The sequence below is a fragment of the Oryctolagus cuniculus genome, chromosome 12, assembly GCF_964237555.1.
Source record: "Oryctolagus cuniculus chromosome 12, mOryCun1.1, whole genome shotgun sequence".
NCBI classification, from domain to species: domain Eukaryota; kingdom Metazoa; phylum Chordata; class Mammalia; order Lagomorpha; family Leporidae; genus Oryctolagus; species Oryctolagus cuniculus.
This window is the reverse complement of record NC_091443.1, coordinates 100284845-100311532: the sequence shown is the minus strand read 5'-3', so window position 1 is coordinate 100311532 and position 26688 is coordinate 100284845. Positions and strand designations below refer to the sequence as shown.

The window sequence follows — 26688 nt, the reverse complement described above, 5'->3', positions numbered from 1 at the left end:
CCGCCCTTCTCGTGAGAACTGGACGCCTATGCTAAAAGGATGGACTTAATGCTCTACCTGGTACATGCAGACATGGATCATACATGGAAACGTGAACGTAGAACTTTAAACCTCCAGGAAAAAACCGTCATGCTCTTGGGTTAGGGAAAGGTTTTGTAGCTAAAACAAAAGCACAATCCAAAGAACAAGTGAACCTCATCAAAATTAAACCCCGCCCTCCAAAACAGGAAGCCAGACTCTGGGCTGACAGCTCTGCAAGGCGTGTATCTGATAAAGGGCTGGTTCCAGGCCACCCAGAGGGCTCTCGACGCAACAGCGACATTAAAAGGGGGGAGGCTCTGGCACAGTGGCTGAGATGCCGTTGGAGACACCTACGCCCCACACCAGAGTCTGCGTTTGGGGTCCGGCTCTGTTCCTGATTGCAGCTTCCCAGTGATGCAGGCCCAGGTGAGCAGGGGTCCCCAACTGCTGGCTCGGGCTGCTGTGGGCATTTAGGGAGTGAGCTGGTGGAGACGGGAGCTTGCCCTGCCTCTCAGATCAGAAACACCCAACAGTAAGAGCACAGATGACTCCATTTTTTAAATGGGCGGAGGTGGTGATGAGGCAGGGCACCAGAGCTGAGCTGGCCGACGGGACGTGGAAGGGCATCGCCATTCACCGAAGACATGCACACTCAGCCGCGGGACGCCATTCACCGAAGATATGCACACTCAGACACGGGATGCCATTCACCCAAGACACGCACACTCAGCCGCGGGACGCCATTCACCCAAGACACGCACACTCAGCCGCGGGACGCCATTCACCGAAGACAGGCACACTCAGCCGCGGGACGCCACTTCCTCCCGCCGAATGGCTAGAGTTAGACTGGCACACAGACCTGGGGAAGCGTGGGACTGGGGACAGCCCCCGTTCCTGGTGGGAATGTTAAAATGCTAAAACAACCCTGGAAAAGTTAGGCAGTTCTTAAAAAGCGAAATACACACCAGCCATAGATACAACCCAGCCATCCCACTTAGGCGTTTACCCAAAAGGAAAGTCCGCATCCACGCGAAGGCTGGGATGTGACCGGTTCCTGCAGCTTCACTGTTCTTCCCGCTGAATCCTGGGAGAACCCACTGTGAACCAGCCTTCAGGCAGGAAACCCTCCCCGTGAACAGCCACGCGGTGATACACGGACGACCGCGGGTGCAACAGCTCATCCCTGTTAAGTCTGCTTACATCCGACCTGAACATACAAACCCCTCTGCAGCGACGGAGCTCAGTGGCTGCAAATGGGGGCGAGAGGAGGGAGACCCGGAGGGGGCGACGGCTCTGCTCGGTCCCTGCCCTGTGCTGCTGGCTCCCCTGCTGGGGGTCCACACTGGGCAGCGTGGACGCCTGGAACACGCAGCTTCCGGCCGTGTTACCTCGAGTGACGGACGGCAGGGCCGGGGACGGCTCCGTTTACGTCGGGAGATAGGACTTTTAGCAAATGAGGTCTTTAGAGAAATGAGATGCACTTAAGGTTTAGACATGCACAAGTAGTACAGAAATCATGATGTCCTGTTAGTCTGCTCTGTTTTCCTCAGGCCAAACCCACCAACAATTGATGTGGGAAAAGTGAAAACAAGCACTGCGGTAACTTTTCAAAGAAAAAGAGATTTATTTGACAAGAGAACTCCCAATCTGTGTTCTTTCCCCAAATGCCCACAATAGCTGGGCTGGGCTGAAGTCAGGAACAAACTCCACGTCTCCCCCGTGGGTGGCAGGAACCCGAATCACTTGAGCCGTCATCACCAGGGGCTCCCGGGGTCCACGTTAGCAGGTGCTGGCGGGGCCGGGCCCTGGCTGCTCCCGGGTGGGACACCGGCGTCTTTAAGACCGGCTTCTTAACCAGACACCTGCCCTGACGCAGCTTTAGAGTGCACACTTCCAGGATAATAAAAACAGGACATACGTACACGTGACTAAACAGCAAAGCCGACACAGGTGAGCTTTTGAGAACCATTTACTGTGCTGACAGCAGTACGGTGCAGGCGGAGAGGAATAAATAATAGTGCTTTGGGAAGAACAGTAGTGATGGACACGGGAGGCAGGAGGAGCCTCGGCGCAGACGGCCCAGAGCAGGAATGACTCCCAGTAGTGACGTGTGCAAAACCCCAGAGCCTCCCACCGGGCCGGCAGCACAGGGGACAGGACTGAGCCACAGTGGGCACAGGGATGGGCGACTGGACCAGAGAAAACCTCTGAGGAGCCAGAGTCCACACAAACCTGTGTTGTCAGACACACACATGCACGCACACACACACCCGCAAAGGGCATTGCACCATGAACCAGAGCCGCACGCAGCTTGACCAAGGAGCCGCCGCCCCGCCTCCTGTCCCGCGGGTCGCTGGCAGCTGCGGACAGGCCACCGTGGGAACAGCTGCAGCATGACCCAGCACCCCGAGCTAAGGGTGCTCCTACTAGGAAGTCACTTCCTGTCCACCCTCCACGGCTGGACAGAGTTAGCACGTGAAATAAAACAAGCCGTGGCCATGCTTAAGCGAGTGGAATTATGGGGCAGAGCGGCCAGGTCCCCGTGACATTATCTGCGCTTACTGCTAGAAACAGCGTTTTAATGTATCTCGAATAAAAATCAAACCCAGCCTCTAAGGACCACACTAAGCCTACGCTGGACTTTGGCTGGGCACGCTACCCATGTCTGTGAGGTGGGCCCAGGGACGTCCAGGGTTCAAGCATGCCTACGCTGAAGAAAATCAAAGCCCCCGTCTAATTGGGTTCCGTTTCGGCACAGGAAGCCACAGCCCGGCTCGCCGGCAGCCTCACGACTGGATGTTGGTGGAGTTGAGGATTCGAGACGTGGCATCAGACATGGAAGCCTTTGAAAGTTCTCGCTGTGGGAAGACAAACACCGTTAGTGGCAGCACCGCCCTGTCCTGCTGCCCCTCCCCCTAAGCAGAGGTCCCCCAAGGACAGTGCCTGGGAGGCCGGGCTCCCCTCTGCCCGTCACAGGCCCAGCGCGGGAACGCGCACGCACGCCCGTGCCCGCGGCCGGCCCACGGTTACGCCTCACTGAAGAGAAAGCCCTGGTGCGTCCCGGAGCTGTTCCTGCAGCCGGCGAGCCCCGCGGGCCAGCAGCTGTGGGCCTCAAGGCCTTTCTGAAACAGTGGGCCGGACCACGCTTCTACCAAACCCTGGGCTGAGGCCTGTCGCCTGCCAGTGATTGAGCTCATGCCGGAGCCCGCGGTGGAGTCGGAGGCTGGGACAGGAGTGTTAGTGGAGGCGCGTGTCCTGCCTTTGGCACGGCCCCGGGGTCTAGCAGAGCTCGGGGCGACGCACGGTGAGCACAGGCAGGCAGACGGAAGCCCCAGCCCCAACTGGCGCACGAGACCAGAGCTCTGTCCAGTCAGCAGCGCACAGGCGAGCCCCGCCCCCATCAGGGGGTGTGGAGAGAGAATAGGCAGCTGTTTCAACGCTCAGAGCCGCCTGAGCCTGGGGCCATGTCCCCTCCTCTTCCCGCAGTTCCCAAGGGGAAGGGGTGGCCCTGCCTCTCACCGCCCCCCTCAGCACGGGAGAGAGCGCGGACTGTTAAGAAAAAGGCAGTGCAGTTAGGGGACAGCAAACGCAGAGTCGGCTGTGAGGTGAAGCGCATTCTGGGAAAAGGCTCCTCCCCGGCTCCACAGGCTCCAGCAGCTCGGCTGGGCCGGCTGTCAGGTTAGCAAGGCGCGTACTCCGGAAGTCCTCGGAACCCAGGCCAAGAGCCTCACTGAGCAGCACACAGCTGGGGCCCCTCCCCAGGGTCGGGGACTCTGCCCTTCCCGGCCCCGCAGGCCTCGGGATGAGGGGGCTTTCCTGCCGGGACAACAGGATTCAAACCTCTGCCGACTTAGATGGGGCTGAGATCCAGTTCAAGTCTGAACAAGTCTCAGCCAGCAGCTTTCGTGAGACCTTGATGGTTAAGTCCATGGTAGGAGTTCCTGCTTGCTTAGTAAGAGAGGGTCCGTGCCAGTGCGGCTGAGATGGGGTGAGCGCAGCCCTGTGCCCCGGGGGAGGAAGCCAGCAGACAGATCAGTCCGGAAAAGGGGCACGGGACATGCAAGGGTTGCCATACAGACCTGAAGCCCAACAGTGGAGCTGTCAGACAGGGACGGGTTCTTCTAAGAACAAAGAATTGAGACAGTCACCAAGAACTCCACCGAGAGCGCAGGGCAGCGGGTAGGGCCCGCCTGCAGCCAGGGAGCCGTGCCTCTCAGCGGGAGAATCCAGGCGACCTGTCGTGGCTGCCACCGACCTCCTTCCTGTCCGACCCCGCCCCCACCGCAGTCTGGTAGGAAAGGGGCTCTCAGCCTCCCAGGTAGTGTCCTCCTAGCTAGGGCGCCCTGGGGAAGAGGCCTACCCTGCCCCAACTGTGTGCTCCCCAGAGACTGGTAGATATCAGAAAACGTCAATTACCGCAAACTGAGAATAGGTGCTGGCAACAGAATTAAGGCTGAAGTTGCACTGGAGGGGGGCCGAGCTGGGGTACCCACCACTCAGGATGCTGTCATTGACCTCTAGGTTCTCCTTGGCGGCTGCGTGCCGGCTGGCACGGGGCGTCTTCTTCCCTGAGCAGGAGGACGTGAGGACTGGCTGCAGAGGGGGGAGACAGGGCCGCGTGTTACTGAGAACGCACCCACAGGGCCTGCACTCTGGCGTAGTGGGAAAGCTGCCACTGCGACGCTGGCATCCCCGTCTGGGCACCAGTTCAAGTCCGGGTGGCTCCATTTCCAATCCAGCTCTCTACCAAGCACCTGGGAGAGCAGCAGGAGATGGCCCAAGTGTTTGGGCCCCTGCCAGCCACGTGGGAGACCCAGAGGAAGCCCCTGGCTTTGGACTGGCCCAGCTCTGGCCACTGTGGCCATTTGAGAAGTGAACCAGCAGATGGAGGGTCTCTCTCCTCCTCTCTCTGTCACTCTGCCTTTCAAATCAATCAATCAATCTTTAAACACAAATCCTGCATGGCCAAGGGCTGATCACATTTTTCTATTATTCATATATTTGTATTCCTAGACTTCTGGTTTTTTAAAGAAATAGGAATTCTTACACTTCGACGAGGCTCCGTGAGACGTGGTGTATCTGAGCACACTCCCCTCCCCTCTCCCGAGCATGTGACTGCTCTAGTGACCCGGCGTCACTGAGCTGGAATCCACACGCAGGGGGCCTCGCCAGGCTCTGGACGGAGCCCAGAGACGGCCGATCCTCAGCTCAGATCCCAGACACCTGGTGCTTTCTCGGGTGCTGTGGGACTCGGTGACTGTCCTTTCCCCTCCCGTTCCTTGTGGCCGAACCCAAGGGCTAGCTTGTGTACCTCTCTCAATGCTAACTGACCCCGCATCTTGGAAACCACAGTGAGGACGTGGGGACGCTGGGTAAATGGCTAGGGCAGCGCCAGGGACAGGCCACACTCACCTTGCTGCCAGAAGGAGGCAGTCGGGGCACGGGGGAGCGGCAGATGGTGCCCCCAAACAGAGGCCGACTGCTACTGCTGCCTATGGTGCTGGCGTTGCTGGGGTTCAGCTGGGGAGAGGAGGGACAGACCGCTGACGTGAGGCGACAGCCACCCCCGCCCTGGAGCCACCCAGGACGGACTGGCTCCTGTGATGCAGAGCTGCTGGGGTCAAGGCTGCACAGCTGCGAGGAAACCCATGGAGAGCTCTCGCAGCCTATTCAAACCCAGCGAGTAGAACGGTGAAATCACACAATTACTGATGGCCCAAGACGCCTTCCTACGACCCAAGCGCTCCACTCCTGGGCATCTACCCCAGAGAAGAGTGTATATCCACAGGGACTCACACGGGTGCAGACGACTTTTGCTGCACCAGCCAAAGCTGGAAACGAGCAGCTGTCCACACAGACAGCAGAGCAGACCACCGTGCGCACCGACAGCGGGAGGCTGCCCCGCAATAGAAGGGGCGACTCGCAGAATAAAAACTGACGCCAGGGCTGGTGGGGGGGTGCAGCGGGTTAAGCTACGCCTGTGACGCTGGCGTCCCGTATCGGAGGGCTGGATTGAGTCCTGTCTACTCCTGGGTCACCTGGGAAGGCAGCAGAAGATGGCCCAGGCGCTTGGGCCCCTGCCCCTCACATGGGAGACCTGGGTGGAGATCATGCCTCCTGGCTTCAGCCTGGCCCAACCTCAGCTGTTGTGGCCATTTAGGGAGTGAACCAGCAGATGGAAGACCTGTCACTCTGCCTTTCGAGTAAATAAATAAGTCTTTATACTAATGGAATCAGATACCAAAAAAAGATAGTATTTCCAAAAATTCATGGAAAATGCAATTATGAAAAAATTGGTTTAAAAAATTTTTGCACCAAAATAAACTTATCTTTGAATTCCATTTCCATGAGACATCATTTGAGAGACAGCAAGTGGGCTCTGCAAATGCCACAACAGCTGAGGCCGGGCCGGGCCCCCCAGCCAGGTCTCCCCCGCGCTGGCAGGGCCTCGGGGTCCGCATTAGGCCGGATGCCCGGCGCTCCATGAGGATTCCGAGGTCCCCTCACGCTGCATGAACCTATGTATGTACGATATGAGCCAGGCACGCTAACGCAGTTACAGGGCGAGCCCCTGGTTGCCGTGGGCTGGCGGGAGGAGGGGAGGGCAGCACGCTGCAGCTTAGTTGGCACTGGGGCCCTGGCTCTGCTCATTAGCTGTGGGTGCGGACAGCTTCGTGGTGCGAGTGTTTCAGAGCCTCTCTGGAAAAATGGAATTAACAGATAAGCTAAGGGGCAGGCATCTGGTGCACTGGCTAAACAGCCGCTTGGGACGCCACGGCCTACTAGCGTGGCCTGCTGCCTGCTTCCAGTGCCAGCTTCCCACTAGCGCACACCCTGGGAGGCAGAGGAAGCGGAGTGCCTGCACGCGTGTCAGAGACCTGGAATGAGCCCCCAGCTCTGGCTGTGGCAGGAATCTGGGCAGTAAACCAGTGGATGAAAGATGTCTCTGCCTCTCTTTTACATCAGTAAACAAAACCAAACCAAAAGCAGCAGCAAGCCCCGCGTTACCTTGCGCAGCTTGCTCGGCGTGCTGGGGGCCAGTCCTTGCCGCTTGCCCGGGGTTCGAGGAGTGCCGCCGAGCACCCGCTCCGTCTGCTTGTTCTTCAGTTGCTGCGTCAAAGCCAGAAGTGATGAGGGTCAGTCTGGGTCACGCAGCGGGACAGAGCAGGGCCAGCCCCCAGTGAGCTGCTCCCAGCTCTCCGCCTGCTCTCAGCCACCCGACCCCGCAGGGCCGCCGGCCCTCGCCTCCGTTCTGCTCACTCACTCGCTCCTGCTTGGCTTTCTCCTTGGCCAGTCGGTGCAGCTCCTGTTGCTCTGCCATGTACTCCACGAACTTCTGCCCGTTCACCACGAACGCCATCGAGTGCTCCTGCTCCCACATCTCGATCCGTGCCTTCAAGTCCTCCTCCAGCTGAGGCCAGGAACAAGGACGCGTTCGTGAAGCTTCGGGCTGAAGCCAATGGAAACGACCCCTCCCCTCCCCAGAGCAGACACCAGACATCCAGGCCACGGGGTGGGAGCACGCGAGGAAGACTCCGGAGTCGGGCCACCAAGGATGAGAGAAGGCAGCCCTGGGAGGCCCAGCGACACCGAAAGAGGCCGTGTGCGCCGAGGGCAGGAGCGCGCAGGCTGGACTTCCATCTGGCTATAAAGGCAGGCAGGCCCCATCTCAGGGCCTCAGTCCCCTCATCTGTGAAATGGGAACCAGCCACACCAGCCATCTCAGAAGGGGGGACGCGGGAGTGAAGCAAAGCACTGCGAGCAGCTGACCCAGCTCGGCCAAGACCACTAAAACCTCGAGGACAGGAAGCCGCGGCTCGTGCCCACAGCTAACTTTGTGTTAGAGGCAAATCCTGTCCTCCCCAAATAATCCACACACTCACGTCCTGACCTCCCCCACCTCAGAATGGGACCGCATTTGGAGATGGGGTCTTTAAAGGGGTGGTTACGATAAAGCGAGGCCGTGAGGCGGGGACTGGTGGTGATCAGGCCCCAGACACAGAGGCCAAGACCACAGGGAGGCCCGGGAGGAGACGGCGCCCTCTACAGGCTCAGGAAATACACTGCGATTGTGTAAGCCCCCACCCTGCCAGGCCGTGCACTTAACGGGGCACCGCACTCAGCGGGTCCCACTGCAGTCCAACACAGGACTGGCCAAGCTTTGGAGGGAGGCAGTTCTGAGGCAACCAACACAGCAGGGCTGCGCACAGGCGAGGCGAGGCGCTGCGCAGCTGGCGGGGCCCCTCATGGCAGCGTCACCTTTGGGAGTGTCTTCTGCAGCTTGACGCGTTGCTTCTCCTCCTTCAGCAGATTCCCTCCGCGGTTCGTAAACCGAGCCGGATCGGAAGCTTTCCTCTGCGAACACAGACACCGGGTCAGAGCCACATCGGGGCTGCTCGGACCACCTGCTTCTGCTGGGCTCCCCCCCGTCTCTCAAATCATACACATTATCATGGACGCCACCCTGGAAGGCCCTGAGTCCGTCCTGGGCTCCGCATGCGGAATGGCGGCGCGTGCGAGGTCACCCGCGTCTCCTTCCTAACTGAGGACGGGCTCCCCTGTGTGCACAGCAGCATCGCGGCTCCCGTCCTCGGCGCGGACGTCAGCGTCCCCCTGACACGAGCTCCGTGGAGGACCAAGGCGAGCCCGACAGCCAGAGTGCCTCCTGCCCACTCACATCTGGTTGGTGGAGGCGGTGCACGGCGAGGGGATCTGCAGGCCTGCCTTTGATTGGGTTAATGCTCACGTTGAAGCCCCGGCCTCTTAACTTTTGTTACTTTTTTTTTAAGATTTATTTATTTTATTTGAAAGTCAGAGTTACACAGAGAGAGGAGAGGCAGAGAGAGAGAGGTCTTCCATCCGCTGGTTCACTCCCCAGTTGGCAGCAATGGCCAGAGCTGTGCCAATCCAAAGCCAGGAGCCAGGAGCTTCCTCCAGGTCTCCCATGTGGGTGTAGGGGCCCAAGGACTTGGGCCATCTTCTACTGCTTTCCCAGGCCACAGCAGAGAGCTGGGTTGGAAGTGGAGCAGCTGGGTCTTGAACCTGCACCCATATGGGATGCCGGCGCTTCAGGCCAAGGCGTTAACCCACTGCGCCGCAGCGCCGGCCCCACCCTTGCTGTTAGTGTGTAACGTGTACCGCCTATGGGGACAGCAGCGCGAGGCTGTAACTTGTCCTGACCGTCCTCAGAGAGCAGGTGCCGGGAAGTTGACAGAGCATCCTGGATGGCTGGAGGTCAGACGCAGAGGCAGTTCCTTCCAGGCTGCCTGCTGCTGGCAGCGACTGCTTTGAGACGTTCTGCAGTACTAGCACGTCGGCGCGGGCAGCGAGCCACAGCGGAGACCAGGACCCCTGCCTTCCCCGGCGCTCGGCTCCTGCACGGTCCTCTCACTGCTGAGCCCTCGCTCCTGCCTGGGACCCTGAAAGCACTGACCGAAGAGGCTGCCAAGGCCTCCGCGCTCTGGAGGGCCGGTCTTGCCCGGGAACGAGGCGCTCCCTGCGAACCAAGTCTATCCAGGAGAAGCCGCCGCGCCACTGCTCATGCCATATTCTTTCTTTTTGAATGTAGCATTCTTCGTTATTTTGTTAAAAGATGTGTTCATTTGAAAGGCAGAATGACAGACAAAGAGGGAGGCAGAGAGAGTGAGAGATCGTCTCCCCGCTGGTTCTCTCCCAAACGGCACAGTAACAGGCCTTGGCCAGGCGGAGGCAGCAGCCAGGAACTCCGCCTGGGCCTCACATGGTGGCAGAGCCCCACATCCTTGAGGCCCGGGTGCACATCAGCAGGAAGCCGGAGCAGAAGCAGAGTAAGCAGGACTTGACCCAGCGCTCCCGTGAGATGCAGCCTCCTGCCCACCCGTCAGGCACTTTCCTAAGAAAACAGCCGAAGCTGGAATGGCGGAGGGTGTTCGGTGACGGCCCAACATCGCGCAATTATCTGGGCAGCTGTGCGCAGGCCGCAGACAGCGAAGTGCTGCGGGCGTGTGGGCAGAGGCGTCCGCGTGGGCAGAGGCGTCCGCGGGGCGGAGCCGTGTGGGCAGAGGCGTCCGAGGGGCGGAGCGGCCAGGCCTTCTCGCCTCCTCTGCTACGGAGCCCCACGCACACGCAGGGGTGCCCGCCTGCCCGGCACGCTCTGGACTTGCTCATGCAAGCAGCTGCTCGTCTCAGGTTCTCTGATCCTGCCCTGCACACAGTTTAACAGACACGAATACAGGGCAGGGCCGCCTGAGACGCGACACTGCAGCCTCCGCGGGCATCGGGTTGAGCCCTGCTTCTTCTGCTCTTCCAGCTTCCTGTAACACAATACTGGAAGGCCGCAGCGATGGCTCCAGTACCCGGGTCCCTGTCACTGCCCAGGAGGGAGACCCGGATTGGGTTTTGGGCTCCTGGCTTCTTCCTGGCCCAGCTCCAGACGTGGCTGTGGCCATCTGGGGAGTGAACTCGCAAGTAGAAGATCTCTCTCTGATTCTCCTCTTTCTCTGTAACTCTTTCAAATAAATAAATAAATAAATCTTTAAAAATAAATGAATACAGCTTAATTCACAATAGCAAAGAGGTGGAATCAACTCAAATGTCCATCAATTGAAGACTGGACAAATTATGGGATCTGTACTCCATGGAATACTACACAGCAGTAAAAAAATAAATCCTGTCATTTGCAGCAAAATGGATGAAACTGGAATACATCGTATTTAGTGAAATAAGCCAGTCCCAAAAGGACAAATATCATATGTTCTCCCTGATCTGTAATAACTAATAAAGCACTTAAAAGGTAATCTATAGAAGTAAACATTGAATAGCGCTTGTCTCAACTGTTGAGGAGCAGGTTTTTTTTTCCTAATAGTTGTTGAACTCTTTACTTTAGTAGAGTTAAACACATGGGGGCCGGCACCATAATGCAGCAGATAAAGCCGCCGCCTACAGTGTCAGCATCCCACATGGGCACCAGTTGAAGTCCTGGCTGCTCCACTTCCAATCCAGCTCTCTGCTATGGCCTGGGAAAGCAGAAGATGGCAAGTGCTTGGGCCCCTGCACCCACGTGGGAGACCAGGAAGAAACTCCTGACTGCTGGCTTCATATTGGTCCAGCTCCAACCATTGCGGCCAACTGGGGAGAACCAACGGATGGAAGACTTCTCTCTCTCTTTCTGTCTCTCCTTTCTCTGTGTAATTCTGACTTTCAAATAAATAAATCTTTAAAAAACAAACAAACAAAAAAGTATGTGTATAAAGTTAACTGAAAATAGGTCTTAGTAAAAAACAAGAATGGGAATACCAGAGGGAGGAGAATGAGGGGTGGGAATGTGAGTGGGAAGGGTGGGAACACTGGGAAGAATCACTATGTTCCTAAAGTTGTAATTATGAAATCTGTATTCCTTAACTAAAAGGTTTCTGGGGGGAAAATAAATAAAAATTTTAAAAAATTTTAAATTAAAACAACAACAGGGGCTGGCACTGTGGTGCAGTGGGTTAACACCCTGGCCTGAAGTGCCAGCATCCCATATGGGTGCCAGTTTAAGACCCGGCTGCTCCACTTCCTGTCCAGCTCTCTGCTATGGCCTGGGAAAGCAGTGGAAGATGGCCCAAGTCCTTGGGCCCCTGCACCCGTGTGGGAGACCCGGAAGAAGCTCCTGGCTTCAGATTGGCGCAGCTCCAGCCATTGCGGCCATCTGGGGAGTGAAGCATCAGATGGAAGACCTTTCTCTCTCTCTCTCTGCCTCTCCTCTCTGTGTAACTCTTTCAAATAAATAAATAAATCTTTAAAAAAAAAAAAAAGAAAGAAAGAAAACAACAACAACGGATACAGAGGGGTCGTCCTAACTCTGAGCAGTGTCGTGACTTAGACAGGGTGGCGGGAGCCTGGCGAGGCCCAGTGAAAGGAGCCTGATTCTCTCCAGGGTGCCCGCTCAGCACTTCATTCCTCTCAGGGGAGAAGGACAGAAACCGGCACAGACCTCGAACTCCAGGAACAGCTCCCAGCTCTCCTTCCACTTCTGGACCCCTTCAAAGAGCTCCCTGTGGACGTCGTAGTAGTTCCGTAACCGCACGACCTCAGCGTCGTGGAGCTGCAGCACGTTCTCCGTGTAGTCCTCTGCAACACACAGGCCCGGCGGTTTCAGGGAGTCCCGGCGGTGTGGCGCCGGCCCCCGCTTCCCTTCCTTAACGTAAAGCGACACAGGACTAACTGCGTATGCCGTGGCTGCCTCAAGCAGCCCGTAGGAAAATGACTTTCTGGCCTCGCCTTGGACTCATTCCATCATCTTCCTTTCACCTTGCCCAGCCAGTCAAGGACTGGATCACAGAGAATGTCCCAGGACGTGTGTCGGGTTTAGCGAGGACGGCGTCATCCTCGCCTTCAGTTTGGGTCGGGCTAGAAGTCCACTGGGCTCAGAGTCAGGCTGGTCTGGGCTCAGACACAGGCCTTCCGCATTCACCTGCCCTCTGCCCCGGGCTATGTTGCTCAACATTTCTGCACCCATGTCCTCTCTCAGGACACGAGGATTACGCTGAGGGCTTGACACTGCCCCTGATAAGAGCACAGCCGGAGGCAACACCACAAGAGAGCCCCCGTTTCCCGGCAGCACCACAAACGCTGACTGCCCAGGAACGGCTGCCATGCTCGGCGGCTTGAAGAGGTGGCCGTATCTGTTCAAAGAGGAAGCCCAGAACTTCCTGGTGCCGCCAGGGCTTGCCAAGGACCGGCGAGCGGCCGCAGGGCCATCGCTGTTCTCTACTAACCGGCATAGTAGGGGGCGAAAGCACGTCTCTGCTCCTGGCTGTAGAAGCACTGCTCCCAGTACTGCGCCAGCTCCACTCGTGTGGCCTCAATCATTTTCTTCATATTCTGCATCTTCAGCTCCTCCAACCGATCCACTTCTAGCTGCAGCTGAGAGAAAGGAACCCAGAAGGTGGCTGTCATTCTTGGGTTTGCAAAAGTTTCCCCCTTTTAGTAAAATTACAGCACAAAGCCACAGAGCTAAATCGATACTCTAACAACGATACAGGAGACAGAAAGCCGGGACCCGATGCAAAAGCCAGGAGGTGAGCAGGCACTGCCACCTTTCCCAGCACTGTCTCAGCAGTGGGTCTGACGCACACCGGACGGGCGCAGAAGCACTCGCAGAGACGCTGGCCCAGCACTCGCTGGGTTTCTTACCGCTTTCCTGACCTTGGCCTTCGACCCAGTCATAACCGTGGCCACAGCTTCTCGCTCTTCAGCGGGTATTTCCAACCTGTCCCACAGCTCTCGGATTTGAGCCCGAAGCCCCTCACACACTGCTTCGTTTTGTGATTTTCGCATTTCCAACTGTGGCAAGGAAAGACATGGTTACTCCCAACCAGGTACAGAGAAGCCTCCCACCAAGAAACGCCCAGGGGCCGGCACTGTGGCGCACTGGGTTAAAACGCTGGCCTACAGCGCCGGCATCCCATATGGGTGCTGGTTCTAGTCCTGGTTGCCCCAGTTCCAGTCCAGCTGCCTGCTAGTGTGCCTGGGAAGGCAGCTGAGGATGGCCCAGGTGGTTGGGCCCCTGCACCGAAGGAAGCTCCTGGCTCCTGGCTTCGAATCAGCTCAGCTCCAGCCATTGTGGCCATTTGGGGAATAGATCAGTGGTTCATTCTGTTTCCCCCTCCTATACCTCTGTGTTCCAAATAAATTAAAAAAATTAAAAAAAAAAAAAAAAAAAAAAGCCTAGACCCACAAGGAGAGAGGCACTCATAGAGTCCCAAGAGGCCTGTTCCTGCCGTCTCCACCCCCGCTGGATCTCAGACCACAGAAATGAGGATGCTAATGTCAGGTTCTTTCAACTAAATCCTAGCCTGCTTCAAATGCAAAGATTTCAATTCCACGTCCTGAGAGCAACACACAAGTTTGTTAAAGGCAACCACGGCTGTGTGTCATATTCACACGTCTGCCTTCCCTTCTTATTGAAGACTGAAAACAGGGTCAGCGCTGTGGCGCAGCGGGTTAACGCCCTGGCCTGAAGTGCTAGCATCCCATATGGGCGCTGTTCGAGACACGGCTGCTCCACTTCGGATCCAGCTCTCTGCTATGGCCCGGGGCAGCAGTAGAAGCTGGCCCAAGTCCTTGGGCCCCTGCACTCGTGTGAGAGACCCGGAAGAAGCTCCTGGCTCCTGGCTTCGGATTGGCGCAGTGCTGGCCATTGTGGCCAATTGGGGAGTGAACCATCGGATGGAGGACCTCTCCCTCTCTCTCTGCCTCTCCTCTCTGTGTAACTCTGACTTTCAAATAAATAAATAAATCTTAAAAAAAAAAAAAAAAAAAGACTGAAAACAGAGCTCGCTGTGTTCCCACATTTGCTGCGGCAAGACCACGATCTGCGGAAGCCAGCACCTGCCACAGCAGCTTCTGCAGTGTCGCGATATTCTCCAGGGACAAGCAGAAGGCATCTTCATCTTCACACACCACGTCCCTCTCAAAGCTGGTGTCCGGGGTGTGGTCCAGTTCTTCCATACACAGGATGATCTGCCTCTTCAGGCTGACAAACTCCTCACGCCTGGACGCCTAGACAAGACAACGACAGGCTGCCTAGGGAGAAAGCACACGGGCCCCGCAGCAAGTGCGCGTGCAGCCGGCCTACCTTCGTCTCCCTCAAAGTGGCCACGCGCTGTCGGAACTGGGTCAGCTCCTCCAGGCTGGGCACGGAGGCGCTGCCCACCTCGTGGAGAGGCATGCAAAGGATCTCACACAGTTCCTGATCTTGCTCTCGGAGCAGCTTCAGCTCTTGCTTTCTGTCCTTTTTCTGTTTTCGCATCAACTCCACCTGAGTGCGCAGGTCCTTCTCCAGTTGCAGGATGGTGGTTTCTCCTTCTTCCTGTGAAGACAGGGAGCCGTCAAGGAAGGCAGGGACAAGAGGCGGCTTGGGGGCGAGGATCTCAGTGAAGACTGGCAAACCGGAGACTCACGGCTAACGGAACGGGGCTCAGAGTTTGCTATAAAAGCCACCGAGAAAGAAAGGTGAACAGATACAAGGAGACTTTTTCTTCTTTTTCTAATTTTTCCAACTGCAGTAAAAAACACCTAACATGAAACTGAACATCTTAACCATTAAAAACCTTTTTAACAAGTTTATATGAGAGGGCAGTGCAGTGGCATAGTGGGTTGAACTGCTGCCTGCAGCACCAGCATCCCGTATGGCCTGGGAAAGCAGCGGAAGATGGCCCGAGTGCTTGGGCTCCTGCACCCTCACAGGAGGCCTGGATGAAGCCCCTGGCTTCTGCCTGGCCGAGCTCTGAACCTAGTTCCTTGCCCAGATCTGCAGTGGCTGCAGCTGGTTAGAAGTCAGAGCCATCAGACTGAACGCCCACCCCTAACCATTATGAAGTACAGTTTAGTGTATTCAGTACGTCAGACTGCTTTGCAACCATCACCACCGTCCACCTGCAAATCGCATTTGAACGCTACTTGTTTCCCTGCCCTCAGCCCCTGGCAACCACCGTTCACTGTCTCCATCAGTCTGACTTTTCTAGATGGCAGGGCACTTTGTGCGGTGTAGACTGGATGGGTCAGCTGGAGGGTGGTTTATGCAGTTCCAATCTAAATGTTCACCCTGGACAGGTTAGAGCCTAGGAGTCCCATATGGGAGGACCTGTGTTCAGTGCCAGCCTCTGGCTCTCAACTTCTGCGTCCAGCTGCTGCAGGACCTGGGACGGAGCGCTGACGGCTTACACTGCTGGGTTCCTGCCATCCAAGTGGGAGACCTGGACCGAGTTTCCCACCTCAGCTTCCTCTTCTGACCACTGTGGGCATTTGGGGACTGAACTAGCAGATGAGAGCTCATTTGCTATCTATCTCTCAAATAAATACATTTTTAAGAATTAAATAGCCATTCTAATAATACTATGAGCATCACTTTACCACTAAAAATCAATTTAGGAGTCTAGTGCTCTACTCCTAAAGATAAAAGAGGAAAAGTGGCAGTCACAGGTCTTATAAATGTCAATTTCAGTTAACATTGGTGAAACAGGAACTGTCAGGGACAGTGCTGTGGCATAGCAGGTAAAGCCGCCGCCTGCAGTGCCGGCATCCCATGTGGGCGCTGGTTCTAGTCCCGGCTGCTCCACTTCCGATCCAGCTCTCTGCTGTGGCCTGGGAGAGCAGTGGAAGATGGCCCAAGTCCTTGGGCCCCTGCATCCACTTGGGAGACCTAGAAGAAACTCCTGACTTCTGGCTTCAGATTGGTGCAGCTCCAACCGTTGCAGCCATCTGAGGAAGGAACCATCGGCTGGAAGAACCCTCTCTTTCTTTCCCTCTGCCTGCCTGTAACTTTGCCTTGCAAATAAATAAATAAATCTTTAAAAAAAATAGGAACTGTCATATAATGTATGGAAGACTGCCACTGTACACTAACTTCGCACCAATTTCACACTGAAAGCCGAAAAAAGGATGACGAGAGAACGAAAATGAAACTTGTCCAAAATCAGTCATTGTCATTGACAGATTCCGGGAAAGCCCCTCCGGCCTGCCCCGGCTGCAGGTGGGAGTCATGCTCCTGCCTTCTGGCCCCCACCCCCACCCCGGCTGGCCCCATCTGGCTGCTGACACCAGGCAGTTCTTCCTGGAACAGGCGCGGGACCGAGAAGCGCCGCCCTGTATCTTGTGGCCGACTGCGGCTCTCGCAGATGCGTCTCAGGCACGTCACCCTGGCTGGGGTCCTCACGCAGCAGCACCTCTCAGCGACGTGAAGAATCGTGGGCTGCACTGGGCGGGACCAAGAGCTCTTCATTTCCAGCTACTGAAGCAGCCATGTCTTTAGCTCAGAGCCTGCAGCTTCCGGCCATGAAGTCCCGGGTCTGGAGAACGTTCCCCGGGTTACTTTTGCTTCCTAGGAACCCCTTCCTTTTCACGTCCTTTCAGAAGAACAGAGAGCACGGGGCCAGCACTGTGGCCTGGTAGGTGAAGCCTCTGCCTGGGACGCCGGCATCCCATATGGGCTCCAGTTCAAGACCCGGCTACCCCACTTCTGATCTTGCTCTGTGCTAATGCACCCGGGAAAGCAGCGGCAGATGACCCAAGTGCTTGGCCCCCTGCACCCACGTGGGAGACCCAGAAGAAGCTCCAGGCTCTTGGCTTTGGCCTGGTCCAGCCCTGGCTGTCGCAGCCATTTGGGGAGTGAACCAGCAGATGGAAGATCTGTCTGTCTGTCTCTCTCTGTAACTCTGCCTTTCTAATAAAGAAACAATTCTAAAAAAACCCAAACAGAGAAACCCCAAGCCAGAACAGTACCACCTGTGTCTACCTCTTCCTCAGAATGAATGAACGACTTGGCCAAGCAGCTTGGCACAGGTCACCTGGAGCGGCTTCACCTCCTCACAGCAGCTCTCTGCAGAGGTGAGCATTCCTCCCCGGGAACCCATCAAGGGGGCAGCATTGCGTCCACTGCTCCCGGTCAGCCCCGCCCAGCAAGGAAGCCTCCGCCCACAGCCAGAGCCCGACCCCCTGGCGGCACACCTGGAAGGGCTCCACGCCTAACTCGCTGCACAGGGTGTTCAGCTCCTTCTGACAGTTGGAAATGCTCTTGACCAGCCGCTCCTTCAGGCTCTCCTCCTCCGCGATCATCATATCCAGGAGCTCCTACAAGGCAGAGTCCACGTCTGGGGCCACAGGGAAACCCCCCCAACACCAGCACCCAAACCCTCCTCATTCCAGAATGTCAAGAAAGCACGGAAACAAACAGGAAGAGCCGTGGTGTCCCAGTGATCAGCCCTCACTCCTGTCTCCTTCCTTCTGCGAGACGGACACCAGCTTCTCACCCTGGCCCACCCGTCCCGCTTAGCCCCGCCCCGCCCCGCGCAGCCCCGCCCAGCGCAGCCCCGCCCCACCCCACCCCGCCCCGCTCACCTTGACGTGCTTCCTCACGACCTCAGTGCGCTGCTGCTTCTGGTCCTCCGGAATCCCAATCGATTCCCAAATCTCCCAAAGGTAATTTAAGGCCTTCTGGAAACATTTTATGGACTCCTCCACCAACACCTCACTGAGAAGCGAAAAATGAGGCCTGCCCGTCAGTCACTGCCTTCAGACTGAATGCAGTGTTTTCTGGAACTAAGCGCTAGTTTCTTGGCGGGCCCAGGCTAGAACAGCCTGGAAAACGCACTCAGCTGAAGTCACCTTGGGACGCCCCCCGCCCCCCAGCCCCAGCCGAGAAAACCCACCATCGATGACGTGGGCGGGCTTCCCGGCTTCCTCAGCAGTGAAGCAGGACTACACTGAACGCTGGGCTTGGAGGAACACCCGGCCAGGACACCGGTAAGCCACAGCACCTGTGTGAGGCGCTCCACGCTGGCTGTCTTATAGCTGGTTTTGTTTTATTCTTAAATTACAGCGAATAATCCAAAGAATGGCTGCCATGGAAAGGTAAACAGCACGGGTGCCCTGCGTTGGCACCTGGGGAAGCAGAGGTCGGCCCCAGGCTGCTTCCCACTGGAGACCTGGACCGGAGGGAGGTTCGGGGCCTGGTTTCAGTCTGGCCCAGCCCTGTGGGAGTGAACCAGCGGAGGGAAGACACTTCTCTCTATCTCCCTCCCTCTTTGTAACTCTGCCTTTCAAATACATAAATGTCAGGTCTGGCGCTGTGGTGTAGCAGGTAAAGCCGCCACCTGCAATGCCGGCAGCCCCTATGGTGCCGGTTCCAGTCCCAGCTGCTTCCTGCAAACAGCCCGGGAAAGCAGCAGCAGATGGCCCAAGTGCTGGGGCCCCTGCACCCCTGTGGGAGACCCTATGGGAGCTCCTGGCTCCTGGCGTCAGCCTGGCCCGGCCCTGGCCATGCAGCCACCTGGGAAGCAAACCAGAGGATGTAAGATCTCCCCCCGCTGACTCTTTCAAATAAATAAAGCTAAAGAAAAGAACAAATAAACACCAATAAATCTTTGAAATAACAAGACTGAATCATCAACCTCTTCCTGAGTCTCCAGCCTCCCGACCTGTACTACACAGACCCTGCACTCTCGTAAGCAACTGTGGATGAAACTGCGGAACCACTGGAAGTTTCACACATCGCTGGCTGTTGTGAACACTGATAACAACCATTAAAAACTGCTGCCGCGGGCGGGCGTTCGGTGCCGCGGGTGAGACGCCGTCCAGGCGCCCACACTGGAGTCCCTGGGCTCGCGTGCCAGCTCTGGCCGAGTCCAGCTGCCTGCCATGCACACCCTGGGAGGCAGCAGGTGACGGCTCAAGTGCCTGAATCCTTGCCACCGCCGTGGGAAACCAGGACTGAGTTCCAGGCTCCTACCTTCAGCCTGGCCCAGTCCCAGCTGTGACGGGCATTCAGGGAGTCAGCCAGCAGATGGAAGATCACTGTGTCTTTTGAATTAAAACAAAAAACTCTAGCACATAATCTGAAAAATTTTGATTATTGTGTTAATTGAAACACTTTAAAATATTTACTAATTTAGTCAAAAAATTACTTTTACAAAATAACATAAGGTTGGGACATAAATTTGTAGCTCTTAAATCCAATTAAAACCAAGACAAATACCTTGACAGCAAATGGACTGCTCACGGCCAGCAGTGGATCACTAACTAGACGCAGTGTGCACACCTTTGTCACGAGGGAAAAGCTACCTGTGTCCTGGAGCTTGTAATACATGATTTTATCTGCCCTGCTGGAAATGGGCATTTAAAACCACCAGACACTACAGCTGGGGACAGTTCCCATGAGGGTCCAATTTTCAAAACATTAAATAACAACACTGTCCACTCCTCCCAGCATTCGGACTGCACTGAATCTAAGTCACCCTCAACAGCTCTCTTCTCCGCCACCAGCATTATCTTCCGACAGCTTCCTCCCCGCCACTCCTGCTCCTGCCCAGGTCCAGCTCCCACCACCCCCTCTTGCCTGTACAGCAACGGCACTGAAACTGGGCTCCCCGCTCTGCCTTGGCGTCCTCAAGCGCACTGTCAGCACAGGAGCCCGGGGCTCCACGTCCTGCCTGCTGCCCAGCCCTCCTGGGATCGCTCGAGCAAACGCCTCGGCCCTTCCAGAGGCTGGCGCCTGGCACTCCAGTCCGCCCCGGCGGCCTTCCTGCTCTCTGGGATACACCAGGCCCTCTCCGCCTCAGGCCTCTGTCTGCCGCCTTGGCTTGACACCAGGCTTGACCCTGCCTTCCCAGGTCTGTGCTCAGAAACCACCACCAGATCCTTCTCTTCTCCACTGCACCCCTCCCAGGCCTTCAGAACTCCGTGCCTCCCCCCCACCCCTGCTGTTCTCTCCATGGCACTCACCACAGGATTCCCTGGTTTTTTTTTTTTTTTTTTTTTTTTTTGACAGGCAGAGTGGACAGTGAGAGAGAGAGACAGAGAGAAAGGTCTTCCTTTGCCGTTGGTTCACCCTCCAATGGCCGCCGCGGCCGGCGCGCTGCGGCCGGCGCACCGCGCTGATCCGATGGCAGGAGCCAGGAGCCAGGTGCTTTTCCTGGTCTCCCATGGGGTGCAGGGCCCAAGCACCTGGGCCATCCTCCACTGCACTCCCTGGCCACAGCAGAGAGCTGGCCTGGAAGAGGGGCAACCGGGACAGAATCCGGCGCCCCAACCAGGACTAGAACCCGGTGTGCCGGCGCCGCTAGGCGGAGGATTAGCCTAGTGAGCCGCGGCGCCGGCCAGGATTCCCTGTTTTGTGTTACCTTTCCTTTGCTGTAAGAATGTAAATGATGGGGCCAGATCATCCACCCAGCTTAGCAGGCTAAGCTGCTGTCTGTCAACACCAGTATCCCACGTGGGTACCGGGTTGAGTCCCAGCTGCTCCACTTCCGATCCAGCTCTCTACTAACGTGGCTGGGAAAGCAGCGGAAGATGGCCCAAGTGCTTGGGCCCCTGCACCCACGTGGGTCTTGAGGCCTGCGTGGAGTTCCAGGTTCCTGGTTTCAGCTTAGCCCAGCCCCGGCCGCTGTGGCCACTTGGGGAGTGAATCAGCGGATGGAGGCTCTCTCACTTCTCTCTGTAACTCTGCCTTTCAAATAAATAAATAAATAAATCTCAAAAAACAAACAAAAAGAATGTAAACGATAAAGGCAAGTTCTGTTCAAGGCTATATCCCTAACACTTAGAATCATACTTTGTACACGACATTCAGGAAATGTTATCTGAGGGGCTGGCACTGTGGCATAATGGGTTAAGCCACTGCCTGCCATGCCGGCATTCCATATGGGCGCTGGGTCAAGTCCTCGCTGCTCCTCTTCAGATCCAGCTCCCTGCTAAGGTGCCTGGGAAAGCAGCAGAGGATGGCCCAAGTGCTTGGGCCCCCGCACCCACGTGGGAGACCCAGAGGTAGCTCCTGATTCCTGGCTTCTGCCTGGCCCAGCCCTGGCCATTATGGCTGTTAACTCTGCCCTTCAAATAAATATTTAAAAAAAAAATAAAGATTATTGAATGGCTAACTTGACAATTTAAAGAAGTCCAGCGACCTTCAGATGCCGAGCGATCACTGTGCACAACTGCTGCTCAGCCACACTGCCTTGCTGACCGGTTTCAGTGCTTCCCTGAAAGGAGTGAATCTGGGATGTCTTCTTAGAACACATCTCTGCAAACCTGACGGTGCCAAGAGTGCCGCGCTGTAAGAGTCCGCTTTCCCAGTCTCAGTCTCGGCCATGAGTCACCGGCTGGAAGAGCCGAGCCCTCAGCGCCGCCCTGCTTCCAGGCAGCCGGCACCACCGCGGCCCTAGTCTCTCCTGGACAGCTCTCCATCCTGCACAGCCAGCCGTTAACTCCGCGAGCAGTCCCCTGGCCATCATGTTTCTGAGGCCTGTTTCTCATATTCCTTTCCAAATAGGAATCCCTGGGCCAGGCATCTGGGGAGGCTTGAGCCCACGTCAGTTCCTGTGAATGTGCACCCTGGGAGGCAGCAGCTCAGGTCCCTGCCACCTGCTTAGGAGACCCGAACGGGGTTCCGGTCTCCTGGCTTCAGCCCGGCCCAGCCCCAGCTGTGGCAGGCATTTTGGGGGTGAACCAGTCTCTGTCCCCTTCTCTCTCTGTCTTTCAAGTGAGGAGGAAAACTGCCTGCTTCCCATATAAGAGTGCCTGGATTCAAAACCCAAGTCTGCTCCCCTGTTCCAGCTTTCTGCTCACGAAGACCCTGGGCAGTGGTCATGGCCTCCTGCCACCCAGGTGGGACCTGGATGACTCCAGCTCCTGGTTTCCACCCAGCCCTGGTGTTGTGGGCACTGGAGAGTGAACCAGCAGGTAGGATTGATCTCTCTCTCGGCCTTGCAAATTAAAAAAGTATATATGATTACCTGAAATCCAGATGTAGCCCCAAATCTGGCTTGTTTAGTAGAGTGATTCCAGTTTAAAGTCTAATTACACCCATCAGCCTGGAACCAAAGTTAATGGATAACTCTCCCCACCCCTTCACCTGCCCCTGAACAGCCTGTAACTGTACCTGGACTGCGAGTAAGCCTTTCCTATGGATGTCAATCAAGACTCCATCACTAGCTTAAACCCACAGCACCCTAACCCTGCTGTCCTTCGGTAGCACCGGTAATTTCTACCCGATTCTATTCTCCAACAGGGCAAGCATTTGGAAAAACACGGATCCGTTTAGCAATCAGAAAAGGCTGTAGAGCTACCAGTTTGATTATTTAATGCTGAATTTAAGGCTTCTGCCACTGTCTTCACAAAGTACAGTCAGCACTTAGTCCACGCACGGATATTATCATTTTGGTAGCGAGAAGACCTGCGTTCCGCCTCTGCCCTGGCACAAGGCTCAGCCGCCGGGCCCGGTTTCAGGGCACCCTCCCTCCCGGCCAGTTTCCAGGGGACCCTCGCTCCCGGCCAGCCCCGCCTGCGGACCGGTTTCAGGGGACCCCCGCTCCCGGCCAGCCCCGCCTGCGGACCGGTTTCCAGGGACCCCCGCTCCCGGCCAGCCCCGCCTGCGGACCGGTTCCAGGGGACCCCCGCTCCCGGCCAGCCCCGCCTGCGGACCGGTTCCAGGGGACCCCCGCTCCCGGCCAGCCCCGCCTGCGGAGCTGCTGGAACGACCAGGAAATTCCAGCCTCGGGCTCGCCGTCTCCCCGTCCACGCACACGTGAACCCCGCCGCGCCCCGCACTTGCAGCCGGCTCGCCCTGCCCCGCCGCGCAGCCCCCCGACCGCAGTCGAGCGGACCGAGGGGACCCCTACTCCGGGGCCGAAAGCGTCCGTCGGACGTGGCACCGGCCCACGGACCCGCGCCCGGCGTCGCTCCCTCCCAGCCCTTCCGACCGTCCCGCAACTCGCACCTCCCACTCATGGCGGACGCTCCACGCAGCCTGGCGTCGAGGCCCCGGCCGACTCCACCACAGCCCGAGCGCAGGCAACACCGGCAACCTCGCTCCGAGTCGCCACTCTGAGAGCCGTTGAGCCCCGCGGAATTTCAAACCCAGACGTGAGGCGGGGCGGCCCGGCGATTGGCGCCGCAGCCCGCGGCTCCTCGCGAAGCCCCGCCCCCGCCCCGCCCCGCGGCGTGGAGCCGCCAATGCGCAATCGTGAACCCGCGCCAGGGCTCGGGGCGGGGTCTGAGGTCACTGCGCGTGCGCCCGGCGCCGTCCCGGCGTCCTCCGAGCCCCGGGTCCGGGCTGCAGCCGCGAGAGCGCTATGCCCCGTGGCTACCTGCCGCCGGCGGGCGGCGGAGGTGACCTATTGGAAAATCCTGTTTCCCTGGTCTCTCCGGAAGACCTGGGAACTGATCCTTGATGGAATCTTGCCCAGATGTAGGAAACCGCATCCGGAAGGGGAGGGGAGGAGCACGTCCCTTCCACTCTGGTTATCGCACGTAACTCTGCTGGACAGAGGAACCAAAGTCACTAGTCAGAAGTCCCTTCTGCTTCCCCCGCCCCGCCGCCCACCACAGCCCCTGCCTTAGGAGAGCTACTGAAAACGTGGCAGCGTTAAGCGGGCTGACGGGGAGTTAGGTTTGAGCTCCCTCGGGACTCCCTTATTTTACTTATTTTTGCCTTTAGGTGGCTGCAGGCAATGTACTCATTTTGGTTACGTAACAAAGTTCGTGGGAAATGGACTGAAAAGGCGAACGCAGGTGCGGGCGTTAAGCCAACACCCCATCTTGAGTGACTGGACCCCAGTCCCAGCTCTGCCCACATGAGCGTCCGGTTAGTGCCCACCCTGAAAACAGCAGGTTGGCTCAAGCAGTCTGGTCCCTGCCCCCATGTGGGAGCCCCGGGTGGGGTTCCAGGCTTCCAGCTTTGGCCTGGCCTGGTCTTAGCTGTTGTGGGCTTCTGTGGAGTGAACCCGTGAATGGAAGATCTGTCTCCCTCTACCTCTACTCTGCCTTTCGAATGAGTAAAAATAAAAAGGATTCAGAAAGTTTTGGGGAGTTCACAGATGTGTATTATGAAAAAAAAAAATACATATTTTCTAACAATTTTTTGCACCAGAATAAACTTATAAGTCCACATTCTACAAACTTTTTGTAGTCTCGTATAATTGTTACATGCAAAAAATTCACAACAAAACCAGTATCACCATACTTTTGTACCTTCCATTTCTGAAGAACACAGACTACATCCCTAAATGCCTATATGTCAGTTTCCCTAAGTATCTTGGCATGTGGCTATTTCATAATCCAACTATTTTGCTATTGATACTTACATCGTAATTATTTTATGCAATTTAGTTTTGAGATTTATTTATTTGGAAGGCAGTTACAGGGAGAGGGAGAGACAGAGAGAGATCTTACAGCCGCTGGTTCACTCCTCAGGTACCCTCAGTAGCTGGGACTGATCACTGCCTTCCCAGGTGCGTTAGCAGGAACCTGGATCAGAAGCAGAGCCTGGACTCAAATGTGCACTCTGGGGGCCTGAAGCACCAGCATCCCATATGGGCGCTGGTTCGAGTCCTCGCTGCTCCTCTTCCAATCCAGCTCTCTGCTATGGCCTGGGAAAGCAGAAGGTGGCCCAAGTCCTTGGGGCCCCGCCATCCACGTGGGAGACCCAGATGAAGTTCCACGCTCCTGGCTTCAGCCTGGCCCAGCCTTGGCTGTTGTGGCCATTTGGGAAGTGAACCACTGGATGGAAAATTCTCTCTCTCTCTCTGTTACTCTTTCAAATAAATAAATCTGAAAAAAAATTTTTTAAAGGCATTGCCGTGTTTGATTTGCGCTTATTTGATTGTAACTGAACTTGCGCATTTTTCACGTGTTTATTGGCCAACTAGAACTTCTATGAATTCTCTTCATCTGTGTTTTCCCTGAAGACAAAAGATGCTTGTTTGCTTCTGTGTCCTTACACTCTGTGTCCATCAGACATTTCACCCGTGCTTGCACCGTCCCAGCCTTGCCCGCAGCAGGCCAGGCGCCCGTCCGCTGACATGGCAGGAGCACCGGCGCGTTTTCTGTTCAGTAGAATAGACAGCAGGTTGTTCAGAGAACTTCAAAATTCTGCCTTCAGACATGGTCTCAGGGCCAGTATAGTTAAGTCTTCAGAGATAAGCAACTTTGCTATCATGTCCTTAACACCAGTCTGCAGCTAATCAGGTCGGAACCATGGCAAAGACATCCAGGCCGAGCCTGCACTCAGCAGGTGAAACGCTGCCGTGCGCGTGCTGGACGGGGCTGTTCTAGAGCGTGAGCACAGTGCGTGGCCACGGTCTACCTCCATGGCCGTGGAAGGTGTTCTGGATGCCACCAACTCCCTGTCGGCAGTGTCACTGCCCTTGCGCACTGGCTTGATCTAACACCATCAACAATCTGGCTGCAAAGCCAAGACACACCTTTTCCCTGGAAAAGGCTCCACCACGCATCATCTTCCGTGGGTGGTGCCCCAGTAACCCAGGTTTTCGTTTTCTCTCTCCTGGCACGTGGCGGCACTGCGGGGTGGGGAAGGAAGCAGGCTGGAGCAGGGAGGGAGAGTCTTGTCAAAACCCAGCAAGACGCCGGATTCTGTCCCGGTTGCCCCTCTTCCAGGCCAGCCCTCTGCTGTGGCCAGGGAGTGCAGTGGAGGATGGCCCCGGTGCTTGGGCCCTGCACCCCATGGGAGACCAGGAAAAGCACCTGGCTCCTGGCTCCTGCCATAGGATCAGCGCGGTGCGCCGGCCGCAGCGCGCCGGCCGCGGCGGCCATTGGAGGGTGAACCAACGGCAAAGGAAGACCTTTCTCTCTGTCTCTCTCTCTCACTGTCCACTCTGCCTGTCAAAAAAAAAAAAAAAAAAAAAAAAAACCAGCAAGATGGTGAGACAGGATGAGCCAGGGGCACTGCGGTGGCACAGGGGCTGGCCAAATGTGGGCAACAAATGGAAAAAATCCGGGGTCAAGGATATAATTTCTTGCAGGAACAGAGTCTGGGCAGGTGAAAGTGTCAGTGAGAGGAACCGGGAGGAGGAGCAGGCGTAGGAGTGTGAAAGGGACGGCGGACTCCGACTGAGCTTTCTCAGGCAGGCTGACTGGGTGGCAGGCCCAGGCGCACAACACTAGTGAACTCCAGGAGTGAGAGGAAAGCCTGAGGCCTAGAAGTGGACGAGAGAGGACAGAGAGGGGACACAGCAACACCCGGGCAGGCGGAGACAAGGGGACAAAGCACTGTAGGACAGGGAATTTCATGAAGGCTGACTATGGGGGCCCAACGCTGCAGCACTGCGGGTAAAGCCACTGCCCGCGATGTTGGCATCCCACATAGGTGCCGGTTCAAGTCCCGGCTGCTTCACTTCCGGCACAGCTCCTGGCTAA

General features: G+C 56.7%; 1 protein-coding gene across 5 annotated transcripts; it reads right to left on the bottom strand.

The window, feature by feature from the left end:
* Positions 1-1621: 1621 nt before the first annotated feature.
* PRC1 (protein regulator of cytokinesis 1) lies at positions 1622-23470 on the bottom strand. 5 transcript variants are annotated; one of them, XM_051834313.2, is made up of 15 exons: positions 23252-23470; positions 17881-18013; positions 17491-17613; positions 14621-14854; positions 14374-14544; positions 13177-13326; positions 12759-12906; positions 11975-12111; positions 8281-8376; positions 7286-7432; positions 7030-7131; positions 5434-5541; positions 4438-4614; positions 4101-4142; positions 1622-2879 (listed from the first exon to the last, which is right to left on the bottom strand). In XM_051834313.2, exons 1-15 carry the CDS (start codon positions 23260-23262, stop codon positions 2808-2810), a joined length of 1851 nt encoding a protein of 616 aa, XP_051690273.1. In that variant the 5' UTR covers positions 23263-23470; the 3' UTR covers positions 1622-2807. The 5 variants fall into 5 exon arrangements, with proteins under 5 accessions (XP_051690273.1, XP_051690278.1, XP_051690275.1 ...); XM_051834318.2 differs by having other exon boundaries at positions 4515-4614; XM_051834314.2 differs by having other exon boundaries at positions 2584-2879; positions 4101-4139.
* Between the last annotated feature and the right edge of the window lie 3218 nt (positions 23471-26688).

Bases quoted from the DNA above. Each gene is read 5' to 3' on its own strand.
- PRC1 (XM_051834313.2), bottom strand. The intron at 14,545-14,620 runs GTAGGCCGGCTG...TGTCTTGTCTAG, and splicing joins CCACTTTGAGGGAGACGAAG to GCGTCCAGGCGTGAGGAGTT. The intron at 7,433-8,280 runs GTGACGCTGCCA...TCCTGGCCTCAG, and splicing joins TGCAGAAGACACTCCCAAAG to CTGGAGGAGGACTTGAAGGC.